The sequence below is a fragment of the Muntiacus reevesi genome, chromosome 3 (assembly GCF_963930625.1).
Source record: "Muntiacus reevesi chromosome 3, mMunRee1.1, whole genome shotgun sequence".
Lineage (NCBI taxonomy): Eukaryota > Metazoa > Chordata > Mammalia > Artiodactyla > Cervidae > Muntiacus > Muntiacus reevesi.
Window position 1 is genome coordinate 132,327,149 of NC_089251.1, and position 24,292 is coordinate 132,351,440.

General features: G+C 39.1%; 1 protein-coding gene and 1 non-coding gene across 2 annotated transcripts in view; one reads left to right on the forward strand and one right to left on the reverse strand.

The window, feature by feature from the left end:
• Window positions 1-24,292, reverse strand: part of XRCC5 (X-ray repair cross complementing 5) — an 81,441-nt gene that overhangs the window by 54,802 nt on the left and 2,347 nt on the right. Inside the window, exons 2-10 of the mRNA XM_065930620.1 lie at window positions 22,212-22,325; window positions 19,190-19,373; window positions 18,247-18,295; window positions 17,598-17,720; window positions 14,625-14,816; window positions 11,369-11,483; window positions 10,006-10,144; window positions 6,771-6,883; window positions 3,564-3,626 (exon numbers count right to left, since the gene is read on the reverse strand). Of these exons, the coding sequence (XP_065786692.1) occupies window positions 3,564-3,626; window positions 6,771-6,883; window positions 10,006-10,144; window positions 11,369-11,483; window positions 14,625-14,816; window positions 17,598-17,720; window positions 18,247-18,295; window positions 19,190-19,373; window positions 22,212-22,325 (1,092 nt within the window). The remainder of the gene's footprint in view (window positions 1-3,563; window positions 3,627-6,770; window positions 6,884-10,005; window positions 10,145-11,368; window positions 11,484-14,624; window positions 14,817-17,597; window positions 17,721-18,246; window positions 18,296-19,189; window positions 19,374-22,211; window positions 22,326-24,292) is intronic.
• Window positions 924-1,030, forward strand: LOC136165578 (U6 spliceosomal RNA). The gene has a single exon (XR_010662587.1). It is a non-coding gene; the product is annotated as a U6 spliceosomal RNA (small nuclear RNA).

Here is a 24,292-nt window from a genome sequence, read left to right on the forward strand (position 1 = left end):
TTCCTTCCTGAAACTACTCTGAAGTGCCCTGTGATCTCCAAGTTGCCCAAGTCTTAGTTTCCATTCTATCTGTGTGACCTTTCAGTAGCATCTGACCATCCCTCTCTCTCTGCACTCTCTTCATCTCTGGCTTCAGAAGCAATACTCTCCCCTGCTTTTTCTACCGTTGTGGACCACTCTTTCCCCAGCTCTTTTCGTCTTCCAATCTTGAAATTCTGCTCTTGGCCCTTCTCTCTTCCTCTCACTCTAAAAGAACTCTACTTTGGTGATAATTTCTTTCATCCAGTCCCACAAGTTGATGAATCAAAAATCTGTATATTCAGCTTTAAAACTCCTAAGATCTAGACTTACATAGCTGACTAGTTGGTAGATAACTTGTACAGTTATACCTCAGGTATTTCAAACTGTCCATGACCAAAACTAAGTTTAGTATCTCTCCCCTCTTCTCCACCTGTATTCCCTACTTCCACAAATATCACTTCTGAATGAGAAGCCCTAAAGTTGTTGATAAGGCCTCCCTACTGTCCTTCAAGTGTTCATCAAGTTCTACAAATTCAACTTTTATGCCATTTTGCGGATTCTAACCGTCCTGTTCCATCATGGTGTCCCTTGTTCCGAGAGCTGACTATGTCGCTCTCTTCCATAAAAACCTCCACAGGCACCTCTCTCTCAGCCTCAGTAGAGCAGATCACTATTCACAGGCAAGTCTTGTGCTTTCCTGCCCCAAGAGCTTTTTCCATGTACAATTTCTCCTCACTGGAATGCTCTCCCCAAATCTCTGGCTCTCAAGCTTCGAACCCATCCTCAAGAATCAGCAAACTGACAAGCTCTCTGTTTCAGATCTGCTTTACTAAGCCCTCCCCCACTCCCTAACCTCTCAAACACTTTGTATTTTTCTCAAATACAAATATAAAAACATTTGGGTGCTCGCTTCGGCAGCACATATACTAAAATTGGAACGATACAGAGAAGATTAGCATGGCCCCTGCACAAGGATGACACGCAAATTCGTGAAGCGTTCCATATTTTTAAGGAAGCTGTGGTACATATACACCATGGACTATTACTCAGCCGTTAAAAAGAATTCATTTGAATCAGTTCTAATGAGATGGATGAAACTGGAGCCCATTATACAGAGTGAAGTAAGCCAGAAAGATAAAGAACATTACAGTATACTAACACATATATATGGAATTTAGATAGATGGTAGCGATAACCCTATATGCAAAACAGAAAAAGAGACACAGAAGTACAGAACAGACTTTTGAACTCTGGGAGAGAACATGAGGGTGGGATGTTTTGAAAGAACAGCATGTATATTATCTATGGTGAAACAAACCACCAGCCCAGGTGGGATGCATGAGTCAAGTGCTCGGGCCTGGTGCACTGGGAGGACCCTGAGGAGTCGGGTGGAGAGGGAGGTGGGAGGGGGGATCGGGATGGGGAATACGTGTAACTATATGGCTGATTCATGTCAATGTATGACAAAACCCACTGAAATGTTGTGAAGTGATTGGCCTCCAACTAATAAAATAATATTAAAAAAAAAAAACAAATATAAAAACATTTGTATGTTTTTGATACTATGTGTCAATTCCTAACATCCATCAAACTTAGCTATGTATATTCCCATATCCTCCACAAAAAAACCTATGATATCAACACCTGGCCATCAAAATCCTCTACAGATGTCATGATAAGAGTGATTACCTTTTCAGTTCAAGGAATATTAACTTAGTGCCTACTCTTGGCTAAGTACTGTCTTCAGTTCAGTTGCTCAGTTGTGTCTGACTCTTTGTGACCCCATGGACTGCAGCATGCCAGGCCTCCCAGTCCATCACCAACTCCTTGAGTTTACCCAAACTCACGTCCATTGAGTCAGGGATGCCATCCAACCATCTCATCCTCTGTCATCCCCTTCTCCTCCTGCCTTCAACCTTTCCCAGCATCAGAGTCTTTTCCAATGAGTCAATTCTTCACATCAGTTGGTCAAAGTATTGGGGCTTCAGCTTCAGCATCAGTCCCTCCAATGAATATTCAGGATTGATTTCCTTTAGGATTGACTGGTTTGATCTCCTTGCAGTCCAAGGGACTCTCAAGAGTCTTCTCCAACACCACAGTTCAAACGCATCAATTCTTCAGCACTCAGCTTTCTTTATAGTCCAACGTCCATACATGACTACTAGAAAAACCATAGCCTTGACTAGACGGACCTTTGTTGGCAATGTAAGGTCTCTGCTCTTTAACATGTTGTCTAGGTTGGTCATAGCTTTTCTTCCACAGAGCAAGTGTCTTTTAATTTCATATCTGCAATCACCATCTGCAGTGATTTTGGAGCCCAAGAAAATAAAGTCTGTCACTGTTTCCATTGTTTCCCCATCTATTTGCCCTGAAGTGATGGGACCGGATGCCATGATTTTAGCTTTTTGAATGTTGAGTTTTAAGCCAGCTTTTTCACTCTCCTCTTTCATTTTCATCAAGAGGCTCTTCAGTTCCTTTTTCGCTTTCACCATAAGGGTGGTGTCATCCGAATATCTGATGTTATTATTGGTATTTCTCCCTGTAATCTTAATTTCAGCTTGTGCTTCATCCAGCCTGGCATTTCCATGATGCACTCTGCATATAAGTCAAATATGCAGGGTGACAATATACAGCCTTGATGCACTCCTTTCCCAATTTTGAACCAGTCCATTGTTCCATGTCCAGTTCTAACTGTCGCTTCTTGATTTGCACATAGGTTTCTCAGGAGGCAGGTAAGGTGGTGTGGTTTTCCCATGTCTTTAACAATTTTCCACAGTTTGTGGTGATCCACACAATCAAAGGCTTTAGCATTGTCAGTAAAGCAAAAATAGATGCTTTTCTGGAATTCTGTTGCTTGTTCTATAAGTCAATGGATGTGGGCGATTTGATCTCTGCTTCTTCTGCCTTTTCTAAATCCAGCTTGAACATCTGGACGTTCTTGGTTCATGAACTAGCTTGAAGAATTTTGAACATTACTTTGCTAGCAAATGAAATGATTGTACTTTGGCAGTTTGAACATTCTTGGCATTGCCCTTCTTTGGGACTGGAATGAAAATTGAGCTTTTCCAGTCCTGTGGCCACTGCTGAGTTTTCCAAATTTGCTGGCATATTGAGTGCAGCACTTTAACAGCACCATCTTTTAGGATTTGAAAGAGCTCAGCTGGAATTCCACTACCTCCACTAGCTTTGTTCAGTTCAAGCCAGCACTAAATGTTCTGCTTATGAAAAATGAAAATATTAACCTAATGCCACATTTCCTGAACCTGTGGCCATGAGATTCCCAAATTAAAAGTATTTGTTCAAACATTTTTGTTTTTAATACTCACCTGATCTCCAATTGCAGGACTATGTTCTCAGGCCTTGTGCTCAAGCTATGACAAATTCATTTATCACTTCTCCATTTTCAAAGCTAAAGGTAAGTGAATTTTCCCACCGCTGTTGCAAGAATTAATGTTATCTTAAACTATAAAAGCCCCAAACAACTCACTTAAAATGACAATTCAATTATGTGGCCCTGCCTCAAAGACCTACTGTCAACTCACCTCATCATCTTTTGCTGCAAAGACCTTTAGAACTTGATTTCCCATAAAATATTTCATGTGGACCTACAGGAGGAAGTGAGGAAAAGAACTGGTTTAGATCCAAAGTAAGGAACATATGAAACCATAATGCCACATGTTATTAAGAAATTCTATTCAAAATGCTCTTGCTGAAAAACATTCACAGGCACTAGAAACAACTTACTACTTGAGGCTCGAATAAATTAAACACGATAAATGTAAAGTCAGATGAGTAAGATTTAGCACAGATCAGATCATGAAGTCTCATAAGCAAAGTGGTTTGGACTTCATCCTAAGAGCAATGACGAAGCACTGATGAATTGCAAAGAGACTAGAGTGCCATTTGTCCTTTAAATTACTTAACTAGCACAGCATCAGAGTCAAAGAAAGACTAGAAAATGAATACTAAGAGTTCCTGATATTATAACCACCTGCATCTATCAACCAAGATCAACATCTCTTTGACCTATGTCATCTTGAGCCCAGAGTTTCTAAGAAGGTGCCGTAAGAGAAGTAATGCTTCTCAAATATTTTTTCTGCACTCCCACCTCTAATGCTGAGAAACTGTGAGCACTTTCACAGTAACAGCAGTTCAAGAAAACGAAGTCTCCAAGGTGTGGGGGTGAGGCCCATATTATCCAAATACCCTCCATCTTCATGTCCATTCCCTACCTGAAAACCATTATTTGAAGAAATATGGGAATAATTTTATATTTTCAGTCTGCTATATTTGTATAGATTTATTTTCCCTTTTATTAGAATCTGTAATAGTTGACTGATTTAAGAACAGTTAATGATACCTCTTCCTAAGACACCTAAATGACTTCTCAAAGGACAGTCAGACATTTGGGGAATTTCTGGCTAAATTCTCATCCATCCTATAATTAGATACCAGGAAAACTGACAACCTGGAAGAAGACAAAGTGAAAGTCTCTTGAAAATTTAAAAGAGTAATTCACAATTCAAAAAAAAAAAAAAAAAACCCAAACCAAAAAGTCCATTTTATACAATGAAAAGTTTCACACTAATTCAATCCAGAAGTATTACTGTCCCTCAGTTTAAGGGAATCTGGAAAACTATGTGATCTTATTTATTTAAAGCTAATTACTAGTCTGTTAGAAGGTACATACATACACTTTACGTTAGTTGGTATGGCAAAACCTTCTTAAGATGTTGTGTATGCATTCGTTAACATAGTACACAAAAGCAAGTATGCAAAAGCTAGACTATTCAAAAATGAGCCTATCGGTGCACAGATCACAGTTGACTAATGGCATAGCTTTAGAGTCAGAGAGACCTTGTTCAAAACCCATCTCTATCACCTTCTAACTGGGTGACCTTGGGCCTATTATCTAACAGCTCTGAACCTCAATTTCCTAATATATAAAGTATGTATCATGCACCTACCTAAGAGGGTTGTCCAACCAGTCCATCCTAAAGGAAATCAATCCTGAATATTTATTGGAAGGACAGATGTTGAATCTGAAACTCCAATACTTTGGTCACCTGATGTGAAGAACTGACTCATTTGAAAAGACGCTGATGCTGGGAAAGATTGAAGGTGGGAGGAGAAGGGGATGACAGAGGATGAGATGGTTGGATGGTATCACTGACTCAATGGACATGAGTTTGAGTAAATGCTGGGAGTTGGTGATAGACAGCGAGGCCTGGTGTGCTGCAGTCCATGGGGTTGCAAAGAGTTGGATACGACTAAGCAACTGAACTGAACTGAAGCGGGTTGTAATAAGAATTAAATGGAAATTTATATAAAATGCTTAGTATACTGACTGTATTATTGTAATCACTCAATAAATGGTAGCTATTATGATTTTCTATTGTATCTGTCTGATACTGTACTTAAGATAAAAATAACTCAGAGCTTAACATCAAAAAAAGTTGATTTAGAAAACACTTCATGACTTAAAACTTCAGTTTAAGTGAATAAAAATCTCTTTAAATGGAATATGTACTTTTTCAGCTCACTCTTTCTTGCTTCATCATTTAACTAAATGGGCCCCCACATCCACTGTGGCACAGATGATTTAAGTTTTTTGAGTCCCGAATTACAGTTGTAGCAGTTTTAGATAGGCAATTCTTTTCTGCCTATCTGGAATTAGCTCTCAAGAGGCCAGTTTCTACAAAGAGGTCTGAACGGAGGCTCTGTTTCACTTGACTCATAAGCACTGACTTTAATAAACATAAATTTTAAGTTTAATCACACCTCCCAAAGTAAATAATTTTAAAGAAAAGTACGTTAATTGTAATTTGTTAGAGACTCTCAACTTCCAAAAAGTATTTAATCTCACCATTAAAACTGTATTGACTTTAAGTAAATATTCTCAATTTTTGGCTTATGAGTCTTGAACATGCACCTAACAGCTTGAGCATATCATGAAACACGTTCTCCCCGACTTCACTGAATTATTCTAACACTGACTTACACAAGGACTACAAGCTAGAGCAACATGACAAGTTCAAATCTGGAATACTGGGTTATACTTATTTTAATTCTCACTTGAGTTCTTCTAGAGCCAACAAGAATCTCTTCATCCCTATAAAGCCGAAAAGATGCACTTTCTACTTATTCAAGTACATTTCAAGAACATTTCACTTCACTTAAGACCTCTATGAATCTTTAATGACTCTTTCCAGGACCGTATATTGTATCTCATAGCCTTCACTGAGTTACTGCATTTCCCATTGTGTCTATTTTGCATCTCTGTATTGCAGTCTAAAGAACCGATGACTTACAAACAAGCTTCACATCTTAGATCTCTGTTGGGCACTGAGAAGGGTGACTGGCATAAATCAATGATATTCTAAGAGATTTACGGTCATTCAAAACCCAACTAGACTTTCATTCCTATAAAACATTCCAGTTTACAATTAGAGAAAGGAATATAATAGCAAAGAACTGGCTGCTCTTTCTTTAAGGCTACCATGAGCTACCACTGACACCAAAGCGAAGTAGTGACTTTTCACTGAGTTTGTTCTTCTGATTTATGCTGACTTCTCTACCTCCTGATTTTCAATCTTCAAAAATCAAAGATAGTAGCATCGCAAACTACATTTAGAAAAATTAAAAGTGAAATAAGTATAAGTAAAAGGCCCAATCAAAACCACACTATTTCAAATAATGAGAAAAAAGCTCATCTGTTTTATTTACAATTAATAGAATGTGTGCTTTACCTGAGAAGATCTACAAAATCCCAACACAGAGAAGCACTTTCCCTCCGATTTATACTTCATTTGTTCCTCATCCACTTTAGAGAAAGGAATGATATCACTCCCATAGCGGAATCCTGGAGAATAAGAGAAGAGCATCTGTTAAGCATATGGGGCCTCATTTTCTACAAGTTGAAATTGGCCCCACACATACATTAACAATATATGCACACTCTGGATCAAGCCTCTATCTACTGTTCCCTGGAATCAAATTTCTGTCCCTTGTGATCAAAGAGGGAAACGAAGCAGCAGATCCACAAACATATACAATATAGAGATAATTAAAACCTAATTGCATTTTTTTAAGTAGCATATTCTGCCATCTAGTTACCTTGATGATTATCCAGCCTAGAAGAAAGAATAACAGCAAATGCAATGTACTAGTTATCCTCCAAAGATAAACCATGAATGACTACAAAGTATAATCATTATTTGTAAAAATAATAACAAGAGCACATTTATTCAGAAACCTGGAGATCTACAGAGAAAAACGCCCATTGGAAAATTTCAGAACAAAATGTTCCCAAAAATGGATGCTGGAGATATATAAATGCCTAATGGAAGATGCCAAAACTTTTCTATTCAGAAACATTCAATTGATATGCTGGATATTTTTCTGCATTTAAATTTATTTTATTTCTGGGGTAGGACTGTCTATATATATATATATATTTTTTAATTACTTAGGGTATTTATACACATATAGGCTCTTGGCTCCTTAAAAAAACTCCAACCCTGTTTCAGGGTCTTTGCTCTATGCAAGCTCATGCCCTTTCACTATATAGTATTATATGTTTAATAGGGAGCAAGATCATAAAAATCCAAGGAGTCTGACCTTGGGCAGATAAAAAGGAAAAGCACATGCATGCATCTTCACTCCAAGAAACAAAGAAACATGTGTGTTTGGGGGCAGATTCTGTGATCCAATGTTTCTTAGTCCCTCTCACTCTGTTCATGCAATGTATTTGATGAAAAAGAAACACGCTTCTGTACGTCTTTTAATAAAAGCTAATGATAAAAAAATTTTCAACAAAAAGTTAAGAGGGAAATATATGGCACATGAGAGTGGTACATAATGTTTTTTCAGACATCTTACTTGAATTGTTTAAGAATAATTTGAAACTTCTCATTAAAAGTGTCATGATTTCTGGTTCATCTTTTAAAGGGCAAATCAATTACTGTAACTTCTGTATATGGCCAAAAGTAGAGAACAGAATATAAATACGACCACAGTCTTTGCTCTTATTAACTGATCCCTCTATCTAGAAGAGAGAACTCTACCTATTAGGGGGTAGAGAGTAGAGGACAGGCAAAGGAAGGATGTGGGTAACTGCAAAAAGCTAAGAGAGAAAAGCTACACACCTATACTCTTTGAACTTAAACCATATTTAACTCTTTCCTCTCCACTGCTGTACCAATGAATTTGCTTTTTGCCAAAGATAAACCAGAGTTGCTTTCTTTGCTTGCAACCAAAAGAATTGGCACCCTCATGTCTAGTCCCTTCTCCTTCCAATTCATCCTATACCCAGATGTTCTACTAATCTTCTTAAAACACAACTCTGACACTCTGCTCCTCAAAATTATACACAGTTCCATGTTGCTCTCAAAATTAAGCATCAGCTCTTCCGTGTATCATTCAGAGCCCTTCCTAACTCAGAAGAGTATGGAGAAACACAGACTCTGGGAGCCCTGGGTTCAAATCTACTAGCTGCTAACTACGGGATACTGCACGTGTTAATGAATGTCTTTCAGCCTCAGTTCTCTTATCTGTAAAATGGGAACAAGAGTGCCTACTTCACTGCTTGCTGTGAAGACTAAAAGAGAAAAGAAGTATATAAAAATGTCCTTTATATACTGCTCTGACCACAAATCTGTATATGCCCAGTACATCTTACCCAACTATTCAGTATCATTGAGAAGGCCTTCTACTTTTCTGGCCTTACGCCCTTAATCATGTTAATCCTCCTACTATGAGACAGTCATTATACTAGGATTAAATGACTAGCAAGTAGTGGAGCCAAGATTCTAACCAGTCTGACTCCAAAACTTCTGTTCTTAACCACACTCTACCGATGAGCTGAATTAAAGAATTAGTAGAGATTATGGGATGGTAATTACATTCTAAATATAACCCATGAGAAGAAAGAAAGGAGGCATAACCACTACCACTTTTAATCATTCTCCTACCCCCCTGAAACCCTGCAAAACATATAAATATACACAAATACTGTGATACAATACCACACAAATAAAATGAATTTTTTCAAGACTTGCAAATTAAAATTATACTGAGACTATTTACCATATAGTAGTCTGGTGATAAATTTATTATATAAAGACTCTGGCTTCTATCTTAACCATCATTTGGTATCTTATCACTTTAGCTCTTGAACATTCAGCTGGTTTCTAATCCCTCTGGATAAAGACATGCTCTAAATACACTCTACAGAGCCAATGGATATAAATATATGAAGTACAACTCTAAAGATCCCAATGAATATAAAGCAACATGACAAATATAAATAATTTTTCTTATCCTCTAAATTACCTTAAGGGAGCTAATCTGGCACATTATGAGACCTGAAACTGGCATTCAGAAAAATGATCACCATGGAAGTCAAAGATTCACAAAAGCAGTTGCTTCACCCATGTTAATATAAGCATTTCCCTAGCTAGTAAGCTTCAGACTTCAAAACAAAGCCAAGTATTAAGAGCTGTCACTTGAGAAGAGGGAGAGGGTGAGCTGAATGGAGAGAGGAGCATGGGAGCATATACACTAAGACATGTAAACAGACAGCCAACGGAACTTGCTATACAAGTCAGGGAACTCAAACTGGGGCTCTGTGATAACCCAGAGGGGTGGGAACAGGCGGGAGGGGAGAGAGACCCAAGAGGGAGGGGACACATGTACACCTATGGTTAATTCATGTTGACATATGACAGAAATCAAACCAGTACTGTAAAGCAATCATCAACAATTAAAAATAAATAAACCCCAGAGAGACCAAATGCGTGAGCATACTCCTGTTTCAGAACAGCCCTACCCAAGCCTCAGCAGATGAGTTACAGAACCCAGCATCCCGTGATTCCCTCACACAGATGCGTCTCTAGACAAATAACAATACAAAAACCTAGCCTGCCTCGTATCATCTTGAAGAAAATCTTCCAGGAAACAGTGAAACTCTCACTGGCCTAATACCTTGAATAGTATCCTCTTTTGAAACTTCAGTTTCATCATCATCATTCAAGCAATAGACTGTTTCTTTTTGTATATCTTCTTTTTTCAGAGTTCTTGCATCCACAACTGTCCAAGACTTTTTAACTTTCTCCTGTAGAACCTGATTTCCAAAAGAAAAATAAAGGGAAAACAAGGAACGTCAGGGTTCAGATTGATGCAAGAGGAAAAACTAATATATACTCTCTGCTTTACAGAGAAAAATCCAAAACAATCACTCCAGCTACACTGGTTTGTTGTCTCTGGCTTACTGTGGAAATTTTAGTTTATTTTATAATCCTTTCTACATTTTATTTTCCCCAAGGGTAAGCCACAGATAAATATTAATATTCATAGATACTCAAACACTTTCTATACAAAACCCACAGACTGCCTACTAATAGAAAACCCTACATTTTGTTACCATACTTTTTCAATAGAGAAAAGAGGGGAAAGCAGTCTGTCAGTAGTCAGAAATCAATAAGAAAATATGAAAAAGAAACTACCAAAAGAAAAAAAAAGGTAAGGGACTTATTCTCATTCTCAGGGACACTATTCTAGGCCTTGAAGCACCTCCATGGTGTTCATTCATGTAGTATGTTTTGGAATTAAGTCCTTGAATATTAAAAGAAAAAAAACACTATAAAAAACATGCTTTTGTACATTTTATATATTTAAGTGTGTTTATATATTTATTTTGTGCATTTAAAGAAAAAAGGCAAGGAGGGTCAAGTGGAGGCATGGATCAGAGACTGACATTCAAACTGGAAGGTCATCAAGTCATTACCAAAAACAACTCATTTTTGAGAGTGTGCTATTATGCACATATGCTACAAAAGGCCATTTCACAATAACAGGTCAAAATGTGTTCATATTTTTTAGATGCTGTTACTACCAGGTCATTAATAATTGAATTAGCCGTGGCTGAGCTTTAAAAACTCTGAACTTAAAAAAAAATAAAAAAAATAAAAACTCTGAACTTAACTCTGGTGTGTATCTGTATTTCTGCTACAATACTACAATAATGCAACTAAATGCATTTCATTTTCTTTCTTTTAAAAAAGAAAAGGAGAGGGAAAGACTTGAAACTTGTGATTAACAATCAATTGTCAATGGAGAGAAAGAGAAAGAGGGGGTAACTAACTTCTATTACAGACAATTCTTAAAACTTCCTCTCCTAGCATGCCTTTTACATAAAAGCTAAATAGAGATGAAATAAACAGGGAGAGCAGTTAGAGAAGCAGTAATTATGGTTTTGAATAACCCATACATGAATTGCCAGTTTCTTATATAAGCACATTTGTCTGCCTGGTAACATTTCTTTAAAAAATGTGTACCTACCACTTACCGATTTATAAGCCACAATCTTTATAGACAAATTGGAGCCAATGGTCAGTTGACAGGGCCAGGGCATGGAACGCCTCTCAGTTTTCTTGAAGACACACAGCTGTCTCAGACTCTCACTTAACAAAGAAAAATGTATTATGAAAGCGGCAATGTTAAAATGTTAACCTTTGCTGGGTGTTGCATTTAGTTTTCTAGACCGAGAAGTGAGATGCTGCTGATCATAAAGAGAGGAACAGCAGGCGATGACAAGCAAAACTTGTGGCAACTCTCAGTTGGGGGAGCGCCAGAGTACAAATGAGTTGGCTGAGGAAGGAGCTGAATTCCAGCTGAATTTCACCAACAGGTGAAAAGGAGCATCTCTACCTTCCCTCATTCAATCTTTTCTCTCAACTCAGCCAGTTGTTTGTCACATTTTTTTTTTTTCAGGATCAAGGACACTGTGAGGATATGATATAAGCACATTCATAAATGCATTTTCACAACTCTCTTAAAATTACAGACCTCAGGATAAAAAGCCCTGCTCTAGGATATCAAAGGGTGGGCTCCATCCTATCATGTCACTGTTCAATGTCATTGAACTCTGCACTTCTTTAGTTCGTTTCCATTCTCTTAAATAAAAGACATGATGAGTATATGTACCTTGTGGAGAGAGTTAAAAAATGATCTTTCAGGAGATAAAGGAACTTAGCAGTCCATACTGTCTTAAAATAAAGCAGATATAATAACTCTAGGTTTCTCAGTCGGCAGGGAAGGGGAACTGGCAAGTAGCAAACACAACGTACAGAGCTAGTTCCTTTGAACATTAGTGAAGATCAATTCTACTTTCATCTGGTTCCTAATTAAATATAACAAAGAAAAATATAGGAGAGAGGTGGAACTTATGGAATTCACTAAGGATTATCTGGCATTATCCAGAGTTATGGACAAATAGGCCTCAAGAGACTCCAATACCCAATAGTAGATATTCTACCTGATACTCTCCTCCAAAGCTTATGGTACACCTTGGCTTTGTATTCGTTGACGAATGAGTGGGTCTGAAATCAGGTTTCACCTGTCCCATGGGACATTGCTAATTGTACTATGAGTCATGCCTAAAATAATCGAGAGGTTTGGATTCCGTTCCAGGCGAAGTTCTAAAGACCAGCATCTTACAGGTAACATCTGAGAACAACTGGCTAAGTTCTGCAGTAGACATGAACTTCTCCAAATTAGAAGCCACGTTATCTCCCTCTAATGTCTTCTAGATGAGAATAAGCCTAGCCCAGGGCTGTCCTGTAGAACTTTGTGCAATGAGGGAAGTGCTATATTTCTAACTGTGCCTGTACAATAGGCTACTCAGCACTTGAACTGTGAAGAGTATGACTGAGGGACTAGAGTTTTAATTTTACTTAATTTTACTGAAATTACATTTAAGTAGCCACCTGTGGATAATGGCTACTACATCAGATGGCCAAGTTCTGATCCATACCTTTTTTGGCAGACCTGAAATCAACATAGCTTCAAAAATGGTAAGAGGGACTTGTCTGGTGGTCCAGTGGTTAAGACTCTGCACACCCAATGCAGAGAGCCTGGGTTCCAACGCTGGTCAGGAAACTGTGTCCCATGTGTCACAACTAAAGACCCTGCATGCAGCATTTAAGATCCAGGGCAGTCAAATAAATAAATAAACATTTAAAGAAAGGTGAGGACAACACATAGTAATTTCCCTCCTTGCTGTAAGAAGCTTTTTTAACAATAATTTTATTGGCTGATAATTCTTTTCAATATCATGGTGAATGTGTTCACTTTAGGCATGTAATTTTATTGGCTGATAATTCTTTTCAATATCATGGTGAATGTGTTCACTTTAGGCATGTATTCCCATATTAAAGCAAGCCATGTTCAAATCTGAGAGAATAATAATTTAGAAACATACATTCGAATATATTACAATTAGAACACATACTAAGACAAAGAAGCATCACTTTCTAGGATTCTTCTTTGATTCTTTCACCAACCCCTTGGGAAATTACAGTTTAATTTCCAAAATCCCCATCTACCTGCAATTTTCCAAGAGTATCTATACTTAGAAAAGCAGGCTGATCACTTATCAACTATAGCTCATTATAAATATGTAAAAATTGTGATTGAGAAGAAAAATTAGAGCAGATATACACTATCGCTACTCAAAAAAATCTTAATTGTTGAACCTCTACTTCAACAATTAAGAATTTTATTTAAAATGCTCGTGCTTTGTGTATTTAATGATAAACTAGAATGAATTCTTTAACATTAAGTAGTATTATTCCTGAAAATTTGAAACTCTAAAAAAGCCATACTGTGTGGTAGAGTATGCCGCCACCACCTTTACCAAATCAAGCCCCTAAAATATACACCATTCTAGATGCCAGGGGCCCCTCTCAGGTTCTTGCTCAAACTAAGTGTATATCCAATTCCAACCAAGAATGATACAAAGAAGATCATCTCTCCCACTATCTCTGGATGGCTGAAAAGAGCAGCTTGCTTTATTGTTATACGGTACTTCAGGGATTTCACATTTCTTGCCTTTACAAAGCTCATATGGAATAGGTATGTGATAAATTTGGGGGTTTTGTTTTGCTTTTGCCTGACCAAACTATTTTGTGACTAAAGCTTTAAAAAAAAAAAAAAAATCACTCTATTATATATAGGGACTTCTCTGGCAGTCTAGTGGTTAAGACACCGCACTTCTGCGGCAGGGGGCACGGCTTTGAGCCCTGGCCGGGATGCACACTGCACAGCACAGTCAAAAAGGTAAAAATAAAGAAATAAATGGCAAAACGTTACTCTAGTCTGGTATACTGCCTCCAAAACCTAAATCAGAGGACAAGAGGACACTGAGTGTTATCTCCGATCTGATACCACTTTTATAATTAAGAATATTTTTTAGGTGTATGACAAGGAAGGGCCTGAGAAATGTACCCCAAGCTTGGCATAAAGAAGAAATCTACCATCTCATCTTTTATTGTGTGACTTGTTAAATCCTTCATTATATCTGTATATTTCCAACCTCTCCTGACAGTCCTGGAAATAAAGGAGAAACCTTGTGCCAACCTGCAAACTTCAAAGAAAGGGATCAGAGACTGGTATACCATTTCTTTAGTATTTATTAAAGTGTCAGTATAACTGCTAATTCAAGAATGGCTCAGAAAAGGAAAAGCATTAGAGAGCTCTCTGATCAAAGGAGAAAGGAATATGCTTACAACTGAAATTTGTAGACAAATGTTTTCACTTCTTACCTAAAGGAATAAATTTCCTCCAGCCCATCTTCACCTTCTAAAGACATCATCACCTTTTTCACCATCTGAATACCTTCTTTTTGCTGCTCGGTGATTCCTTTTGGAGGAAAGGAAGGCCCGTGGTGGTCTGAGAGCAAGCTGCCGTCTCCTCTGTCCCCAGTTCCACCTTGCTTGCCAATTGGGAAAGGCAAACTATCAAGAAAAGATCAGCAGTAGTTAAGAAGACAAGCTCTGAAGCCAAATAATAAACTGGGTTCCAATTCTGTGACTGCCACTCACTAGCTATGAGGAAATGGGCATGTCAGTCAACTTCTCTGAGCTTTACATTTCTCAGCTGTCAGATAGCACTCAGCTACCTTAGCCAGTACTCTTACCAGTTTCAAGTAACTGAAGCCTCTTTGGTTTGGATTTTATGGGGGAAATTTATTGGCTTACATAACAAAATAATTGAAAGGGCAAGGTTGCACATGGCCTTAAGATAACTAGATCCAAAGTCTCAAACACCACAAGGATTCTGTGACCCTTCAACTCTATCTCTGTATTTCGTCTTCATTTGCCTTTATGCTGGCCCTGCTCTCTCCTCCACATTGCTTCTGAACACCCTCAAGCTCATAATGCCCAATTCCACTACCAAAGAGGGATTGAGGGTTTAACCCTCTACTCTCCAATTAAAAAAAAAAACAAAATCAAAAGCAGGAATCAGTAGTAACCTGGGGGCCAGATCTAGAAGAGGTCAGTTTTCATTCAAGCCATAAGGTTAAAGAGTAGGAAGAAATGGTTCCTAGGAAAAAGCTGGGTGACATTCTAGGCAGACAAAAATAAGAAACAAATGCCCACTAATGATTTCTCAAGGTTATTATAAAGATCAGTAAGATAAAGTGTTAAAATACTTATAACGCAAACATTATCATCATTATTTTAGATATAAAATTCTTATACAGAAATCATTTAATTGCTAGAAATAAGTAAAACCAATTTTGTTCTTGCTTCACTCCAGTTGTTTGACTGAAATGAGACTAAAACTAGATTGGGATCAACAGTCATGGGAATAGTCAATAGTCAATATACAAATTGAAAAGTAAACCAATGAAACACATTTTATGATAATAATCTATATGACAATTTATAAATGCTTTCATATAAACAATCTCATTTCATCTTTATATTATAGGTAGACAGAGATTTCTATCTTCACCTTTCGAAAAGAAATGGAATATACAGAGATAAAATAATTTAGCCAAAGCTGCAGAGCTGGTAAGTGATGGAGCAAAGACCTGGTCATCTGACTGAGAGAGCAAGGTTCTTGCCACTGTAGCATGTCACCCCACTTTGTCCCTGGAAACCCAACAGCTTCTTCAGTTTACTCCACATTATCTGTTAGTCACCCCATGCGGATTTTTAAGGTGATTCCTTTATCATTTTATCTGCCATCATTAAAACAGAGCTTCCCATTGACATTTTTTTCTACATATTGTTTGCATGACAAATATGATGTCCTGCATTACATGAAAAAAGAGCTTCCAGGGAGCAGGATATGGCACAGCGTGTTTGCATGAGACTATTGCTGCTTCCAGAGCATCAACCAGGAAGAAGGGATGATGAAAATAAAGGGTCAGGAAGGTCTGGTCCAACTAGAAGAATCAATCATACATGGGAGACACCAAACAAGAAAACCCAAAACTCTACTTTGGATGCTACAGGTCTGCAGCAAAGGAAGAGAGAGTTAAACAATCCAATCAGCATTTTATAAACAACCAGTCAAAACCAAGGCAGTGGAAGAAAAGGCTCTGTTCTGTCTCAGCTCGCTTTACAGTATTGCTCACACAAAAGGAAAAGTAGCCCTTTCCAGTGAAACCGACAGAAGTACAGGATGTGTGAAGGATGCAAAGACATCTGAGATTATGAGCAGGGAACAGAAACCACGCTGGGCTTTTGAAGTGCTGAGAAAACCCCGACTTGGTAAGAGGAATCACTTAAAAAGCACTTAATTTCTCTGAAGTACCATCTTAACAAGTATCAGCTTGATGGCTTATTCTGAACTATTTTTCCACAGAAAGGAGATGCTCCTCAGCAGTCTTAAGAAGTACATACATGCAACAGAGGTTCTTAATTCCCCATGGCAGACATTTTAAAGAAGCCATGGGCTTACCACTCGGAGCTGGAGGCTTCCTGGTAGAGCTCTCAATCTGAAAAATGAGTGTCCCCAGAAGACTAATAATTCAACATTCTATACTATCACTCTGGTTTTACCAAAAAATAGGACAAGGAAAAACAGGTTTTAGATGGAGCAGGAAGGATTAATGTAGTGAAAAGAACTTTCTGTAAGCGATATAAAATAAAGAAAGTACCTGGAGGGGAAATTCAAGTTAGTGAGAGAGGAGGGATTCTCTCCCGAGCAAACTGTGAAATATATTTCCCCCCTAAGTTTTTTACCTCATCTGTAAATACACACAGCAAATTACATTTTATAAATGTGTATGTATCCTTTAGATCTGAAAAAGAGTTAAAAATAAGCATATGTGTTTAAAATGATTCCCAAGTTGACATTCCTCTCTATCCTAAAAATATCTACTGTCTTTAAGACACAGTTCTCTAGGACGTTTAAGAGAAGACACTACCAATCTGGTAACTGTTGGCTAAAGTCTTCTATGCAGGCAGGGGATGAACTGAATGATCTTAATAGATTTCTCTAATTCCTCAGCTCTTTGAGTCTAAGAACAGCACAAGCAAACATCTGCTATAGAGCCAAATTCCCATGTTTCACTGTGACTTTCATCCCTTTATCATCAAAACTCAGAAGGGTTACCGGATCACAGAGAATAATCAATGAGTGCTGGCTGAAGTTACCGATGTGGCAGATTCTGACTCAAGAGCAGAGAGGACTCCTGCAAACCACGCGCTCTATGAAGGGGTCCTATCACTGCATCACCAGAGCACAAGAGCTGTCCACAATGATTATTCGTATGGTCTTACAAGAACTGCAGGGAGATGCCAGATTTCTGCAGGTTATGAATTATAATATCCAGCTGATCTCTGCTGAATGGGCTGCTGAGGTCAGTGAACACTTCAATATGCCTCTTCTCAAACTTCTTTCCTCTAGAAGACAGAGTCAGCACATTAACAAATCATTCTTCTAAATCTTTTTCCTACAAATTCAAATGTACTTGGTCACTGAGCAGAAAAAGGGTAAGGAATCAATTAGCTCCAGTTAACAATGTGATTACGCTCTAGAAGTCCATGTGCTGTTGATGCTAAGTTCTTACTAAACACATAATCAACCCAGTTGTGACTCACACTTTAAACGTCTTAGGCAAAATTTCTGAGCATTATGGAAATATCAGGTCTCTGATTTCCAAACTTTAACCACCTCATTTAAAGGTGTAGTCACTATGATAAAAAAGGATCCCCTTCCAGCCTTCAGAAGGTAGAATATAAACAAGGAACTCTACCAGCTTCCCTGGTGGCTCAGATGTTAAAGAGTCCACCTGCAGTGCGGGAGACCTGGGTTCAATCCCTGGGTCTGCAGGGTACTACAACTTCAACCGTGAAGGGTTCATTTTCCAAACAGTCTGATTCCACACTGAGACGTTCATTTCCAGCTCTCTTCAGCTGAGATACTTACACAGTTTCTTCTTGAATCAAATCCATGCAGACGATGAGGGCATCCAGGACTCAGCTGGTTAAGGGCAGAAGATCACATCAAACAGTCCCTTTACCCCCCCAAAATGCAACTTTTCCCCAGTGAGGTCCAGTGCTGGAACCTGTGGACGCTGGGCTGACTGTGTGATGATTTAAAAGTACTTGCCCAAGTGCCCTCTTCCCAGTTTATTTCACTAACATATATCCATATATATATTAAAAATCAAAGTAGACTCCCTAAAACATATAACCAGGAAAAATGAAGTAAGCCGAAAGGTAATCTCACACATTCCACTCATTTAATGAAAAACTGTGATGCCATTTTACTGTGTCTAAAACTCATCTTCTGTGAGTACAGCCCATTCTTACACACGAAGTGAGCCATAATGCAGCATCAGTAAGTCACTCCCAGCACAGCAGCACCTCCCAGTGACCAGAGATGGCATCACTGTTTAAAAAAAGAAGAACAGGACACCTTAAAACCAGGGCACCTGTGGAAGAAATTGTTAAGTCTCACGGTTGGGGCATCAGTCTGATTTTTGGCATACAAACATCCCCTATGCAGGAAGGCTAGGAGAACGCTAATGCTGGACTCTCTGTACAGCACTGTGTCCAAACATATCCAACTATCGCCACCACCACGCCTTCTGCACACAGCCAACATACACACACCCTTCTGGTACTTCCCATCCTCTCAATGTCACTAGGGCAGAGACTGGAGGGCTTGGAGTCCAGGCACCCAACCAAGTAATGTGTAACTAATTTCACATTAAGTCCTAATGCGCATCACATCCATGATGTCCTCAGCACCAAAAATGTCCATATACTCAGAGTAAGGACTCTTAAAGAACCTCACTGAACTAGATGACAATTCCCCAGATTAAAGGAAATTTCTTCAGAGTCTTCTCTGGCTGAGAAAAGGATACAGTCAGCTTGTTTAGAACCTGGTTGGATTTTGCTTTCAATGTCCTCCAGCAGGTCAAAATCCGGGAGCATCAGGTGTCTGTGCACTGTGATGTTCTGATACTGATCCTCACCAGCAAGGGCATTCTCCGTGCCATCGGTACCAAAAAGGACTAAGGCAACTTCATCTTTGCTCTCAGCAAACACCTAGAGCAGTACGTGAGAAGGCTGCAAATCATACAGTACCACCTGGAAGTCACAGACAGTTAACCTTCCGGGAGCAAGACAATGTATTTCCCCTTGGGAGGCCCCTGTGGCCATTGGCAACAACAGGATACTGGGCTAACTGGCCCCTGGGATTGATGGGCAATGACAATTCCTAGGTTCTAAGCGGACTTCTTCATTGACTAAAGGCCCCGCCCTTTCAACACACTTTGTGGTGGAGGAATGGGTGGGCACTAAATGCTTTGGATGAGTTTCTTTGATGTGCTTCCATCCAAATCAGACTCTCATTCTCAGTGAAAACTAATTACAGATGACTTGAAAAGATTTTAGTCTGTCTTTCTGGAATGACTATCCCTGGTTGTAATTTTCCAGAGATTAAAAGAAAATTACTGGTTTGTATTCTATGTCCCAGCAATTTCACCTGTAGGTATATATATACTATAGAGAAGCCCTTACACATGTATGCAAGAAGATAAGGGACAAGAAAGTTTAACTTCACTTCAGCACTGTTTGTAACAGGGCAAAACTGAAAATAATCAACTGAAGAATGCAAAAACACACTGCAAAATATTTATACAATGGAATATTATACCCTAGTTAAGAAAAAAATGAATGAATTTGTCCAGTGTTTACCAACATGAATAAATCTCAAAAACATAAGGTTGAGAAAAAGTAACTTGTGAAATTATATGTACTGTGTAATACTATTACATATACTTCTGAGAGCTTCATACAATACTAAGTATTATTTACAAATACACTTAAATCCAAAGCATAAAATATGCACAGTAATAACTGAAAATTCTGAGGAAAGGAGGGGAGGAAGAGGAAAGAAAAGTGTTAGGAGGGGACACACACGAGGCTTTAATTTAAGATTTTTAAGAAAGAAAAGAAAAAGAAATCAAACAAATAGTGTAAAACTTTAGGGTTATATAGCTCTAGACGATGGGAAAACAGCTTTCCATTATGTTATTCTCTGCATTTGCTTCTTTCACGAAGCATTTCATAATGAAATAAAAAAAACAAGAAATAGTATGATACAAAAGGGAGTCCTGTTCCCACCTACTCATTAACATAAGCCATTAGTAAGAAGAAGGCTGCATCAGTAAAGGGTGGAATTCTGTCATTCTTCATCTCTCTCTGCTGGTAACAATTCCAGTCTGTTAACACGTTCAGCTACAACCGCCGGTTGTACATGGAGGGAAGGTCCCAGTTGCTGGGGTTCAAATATTTCCAGCACACCCATGGGGAGGGCCAGCAAGAGTTCTCGCTGTATCCCGGACAGGCACGCATCTTCAGGCAAGGTATTCTTACTTGACAACAGAGTCTCAGTCAGGAGAGGGGAGGAAAATTCCATGTAGCATGGGAGTGACACCAGGTTTTGTCTCCTGGCCTTCCAGATTCACTCCGGCTCCCATGCAAGGGGCAGAGCCAAAAATAAAGACCAAAAGCACTGCTACTCTTTAAAAACTATACACACACTACACGGGGGCACAACAGCACTACTTAAATATCACCAACACAAATTACTATAACCAAGAATGGGGCTAGGAGCATTCTTGTCTTCTTTAAGACATTAGGTTAGGGCTTCAGGTTATCAGATTTTGTAAAAAAAAAAAAAAAAAAAAAATCTTGGATGACAGGTGGGAGGTACTAGTTCCATGTGGAAAAGGCATCACCCAGAAGAAGCACAGAGGTGTCTGGGGAAGCAGTGGATGAAGCAGAGCTTCATGGACTTAGCAAAAGCAGCAGTCAGACCAGGTAGAAAGGGCAGAAATGAGTAACTGTAGTAATAATGATAATAAAAACATATACAGTGTTTACAATACGCCAAGTTCTGTTCTAAGCACTTTATTCTTAGAGGTACTATTATTTCCCCCTATTTGACACACAGGACACTGAAGCATCGTGTAGAGTCTCCAAAGTGGCCTCCATCCATTCCTTCTCTCTCTGTACTTAGAGGCTATGCCTGAAAACAACAGGGGGAGTCTAACTCCTGCCCCCTTCCGCCCCACTGAATGTGAGCTAGCTAAGTGACCCGACTAACAGAAGGCAGTGGAAATGACTTTCTGGGACTTATAGAGCTAGGCCATAAAAAGTCACATAAGCAGGTCTCTTAGAATATAAGCAGGTCTTGGATATTTAGAACCAACTGCTACACTGAGCATCCCAAGTGACTCGGAGAGGCCACATGTGAGGGTTCTGGGGGACAGTACCCCCGAGCACACAGCCAGCAGAAGGCGGCACCACCAGTCACAGGAGCGAGCCATCTCGGACGCACATGAAGGGCCCCGCTGAACCTCGAGACGACTCAGCCCCAGCCAGCACCGAGTGCACCCGAACAAGAGGCCTCAGAGAGAACCACCCAGCTATCTCACAAAACCGCACGGGATAACTTTCGTAAACTGTCATTTAAGACATTAAGTTTTGGGAGGGTAGTTTGTAACCAGTAAAAAGTAAATGGAATAGGCACAGAGTAGTTGAAACACTTACTCAAGTTAGCAAGGTTGGTAAGTGACATGGCAGAGCAAGCATTCACACCCAGGTCATCTGGCTATAGCGGTTACATGTTTAAACATTGCATTTCCTCTTGTTTTGGAAAAGCTGCAATATCCAGTGGAGGAGCCAAAACGAGAAAAGAAAAAACATCAGGCTCTAATGGCAGCTGGGCTTGCATGTGAGTGTGTATAAGAATAACTCCTCGGGATACCCCAAACACTGAGGGTGGACAACATAAAGAAGCGGGCATCTTGCATTACTAAGTTGAAGCCACAGACAGTGAACCACGAGTTAAAAGCTCAGGACCTTTCTGAATCTTACCTGTCGCTGCACGAACATGGTCATCACCTTCTTTGCTAGTTCAAATGGGGATTCTTCACCAGGAAAGGAGTTACTCATGGCAAAACCCACATCCATACACAGCACCACTGCTGCCTAGAAATGAAGTCCCAGAGAGTGTGTGAGAAAATATTAATGGTCATTAAAAAAAGAAAACAAAGGATGTGTCCTTTGCTTATTTCACTCAGATATTCAGGGGATGCATGATAAAGGGAAGGGAGTTGTTCAACGTAGAGAATGGATGTAAGACATATAAATTTTTACTGTGGAGAAACTTTAACTAGTCCTGCTATTTCTGAAAGCTACAAAGTATTTTACCTGCCAGCACAGGAGCACGCTCCAAGTAGCTGCTGCTCCTTTGGCCTGAGCCTGAGCATGAGCAAACCCATGGGGAGCAGATCGGAAAACAACCTGCTGGCAACAGCTAAGCCCAGTTCAGCTCAGCCCCAAATCCACCAAATCAAAAAATTCAACTGATCTGCACACCCACGGCATGAGGACAGATGCTTTTGTTGCAAGCCACCAATCTGGAGTATAGTTTGTCATAAAGCATTTCTGTGGCAATAGGTGACTGTCACAATCTATATATGCTAAAATGATATGCTCCAATCATTTGAATCCGTTTGTAAACTGAGAATCTAAAATGAAGACTAAGACACCAAATCTATTCTAGTAGGGGACACAAACACATAAATGACACCAGCGCAATATTCTATGACCGAGATATGCAGTGGGTGGCCGAGGTATGCAGTGGGCACTAAGAGAGCCCATAGGAGGGGCATCTACCCAAGACTGGTGGAAGTGACAGAGGACAGGTAAGGAAGCGGAAAGACTTTCTAGATATGATCCTTGGGTGAACTAAAGAATGAGCAGGAGTTAGTCCTGTGAACAAGGGGACTTTTAGGGAGAGGAAACCAAATAAAGACACTAGTCGTTGGCTAGTATTCATGCATATTGGGGACTAAGGAAATAGGGCAAACATAAACTGAAAGTAAAATGGATACATGTTAAGTCCTACATTTGGCATCCAAAATTTAACTGAATTGGGCTGGAGGAGGCCTAAACAAACAGCAGCTCACAGTTTCAGGGTGGATTATAAAACATCACCAGTATGGCATGGCTACAGTAGTAGATTCCGCATACTACCCTATTCCACCCTCTGAAATATTTTCGGTCCTAAATGGTATGATAAAAAAATATTTTCAATGTTGTAGTCAATTCATGGAAGGAAAAGACAGGTTTAATAGTATTAAAAAAAAAAAAAAAAGACTAGATGAGCAATCTGGAGACCTGGAATCAGTCCCATCTTTTTTACCACATAGCTACATTCTCAGGCATGTCACTTAACTTCACTGCTAATCTGTGGAAGCAGGAAGCAGTTGTTGGACTAAGTGGACTAAATGAGATCTAAAGTCTTCTCCAGAGTTAACGTTCTCTGACATTGACTGACAGTCTCACCTATGCTTTGTACTGATTGGACCACATTTGACAAACTCTGAGCAGTTCAGATCATCACATCTTATAAGATTAATTACAACTGAATATGAAATAAGCAGGTTAGAGACGGATCTGGAGCATATGTGATAGGTGGAAAAAACTGACTATTTGAACCAGACAGGAAGATTTAGAGGAACCTGACTGTTATCCTTATATAGTTGACAGCTGTGTTACAAAAAACAGCTCTGCAAGAGAGATAATAGGATTCACAGATGGAAGTTATACGGAAACTGATTTGACTCCATTATGACCAACCTAGACAGCATATTAAAAAGTAGAGACATTACTTTGCCAACAAAGGTCTGTCTTGTCAAAGCTATGGATTTTCCAGGAGTGATGTATGGATGTGAGAGTTGGACTATAAAGAAAACTGAGCACTGAAGAATGATGCTTTTGAACTGTGGTGTTGGAGAAGACTCTTGAGAGTCCCTTGGAGACTCAACCAGATCCAACCGGTCCATCCTAAAGGAAATCAGTCCTGAATATTCATTGGAAGGACTGATGCTAAAGCTGAAGCTCCAATAGTTTGGCCACCTGATTCAAAGAACTGACTCACTGGAAAAGAC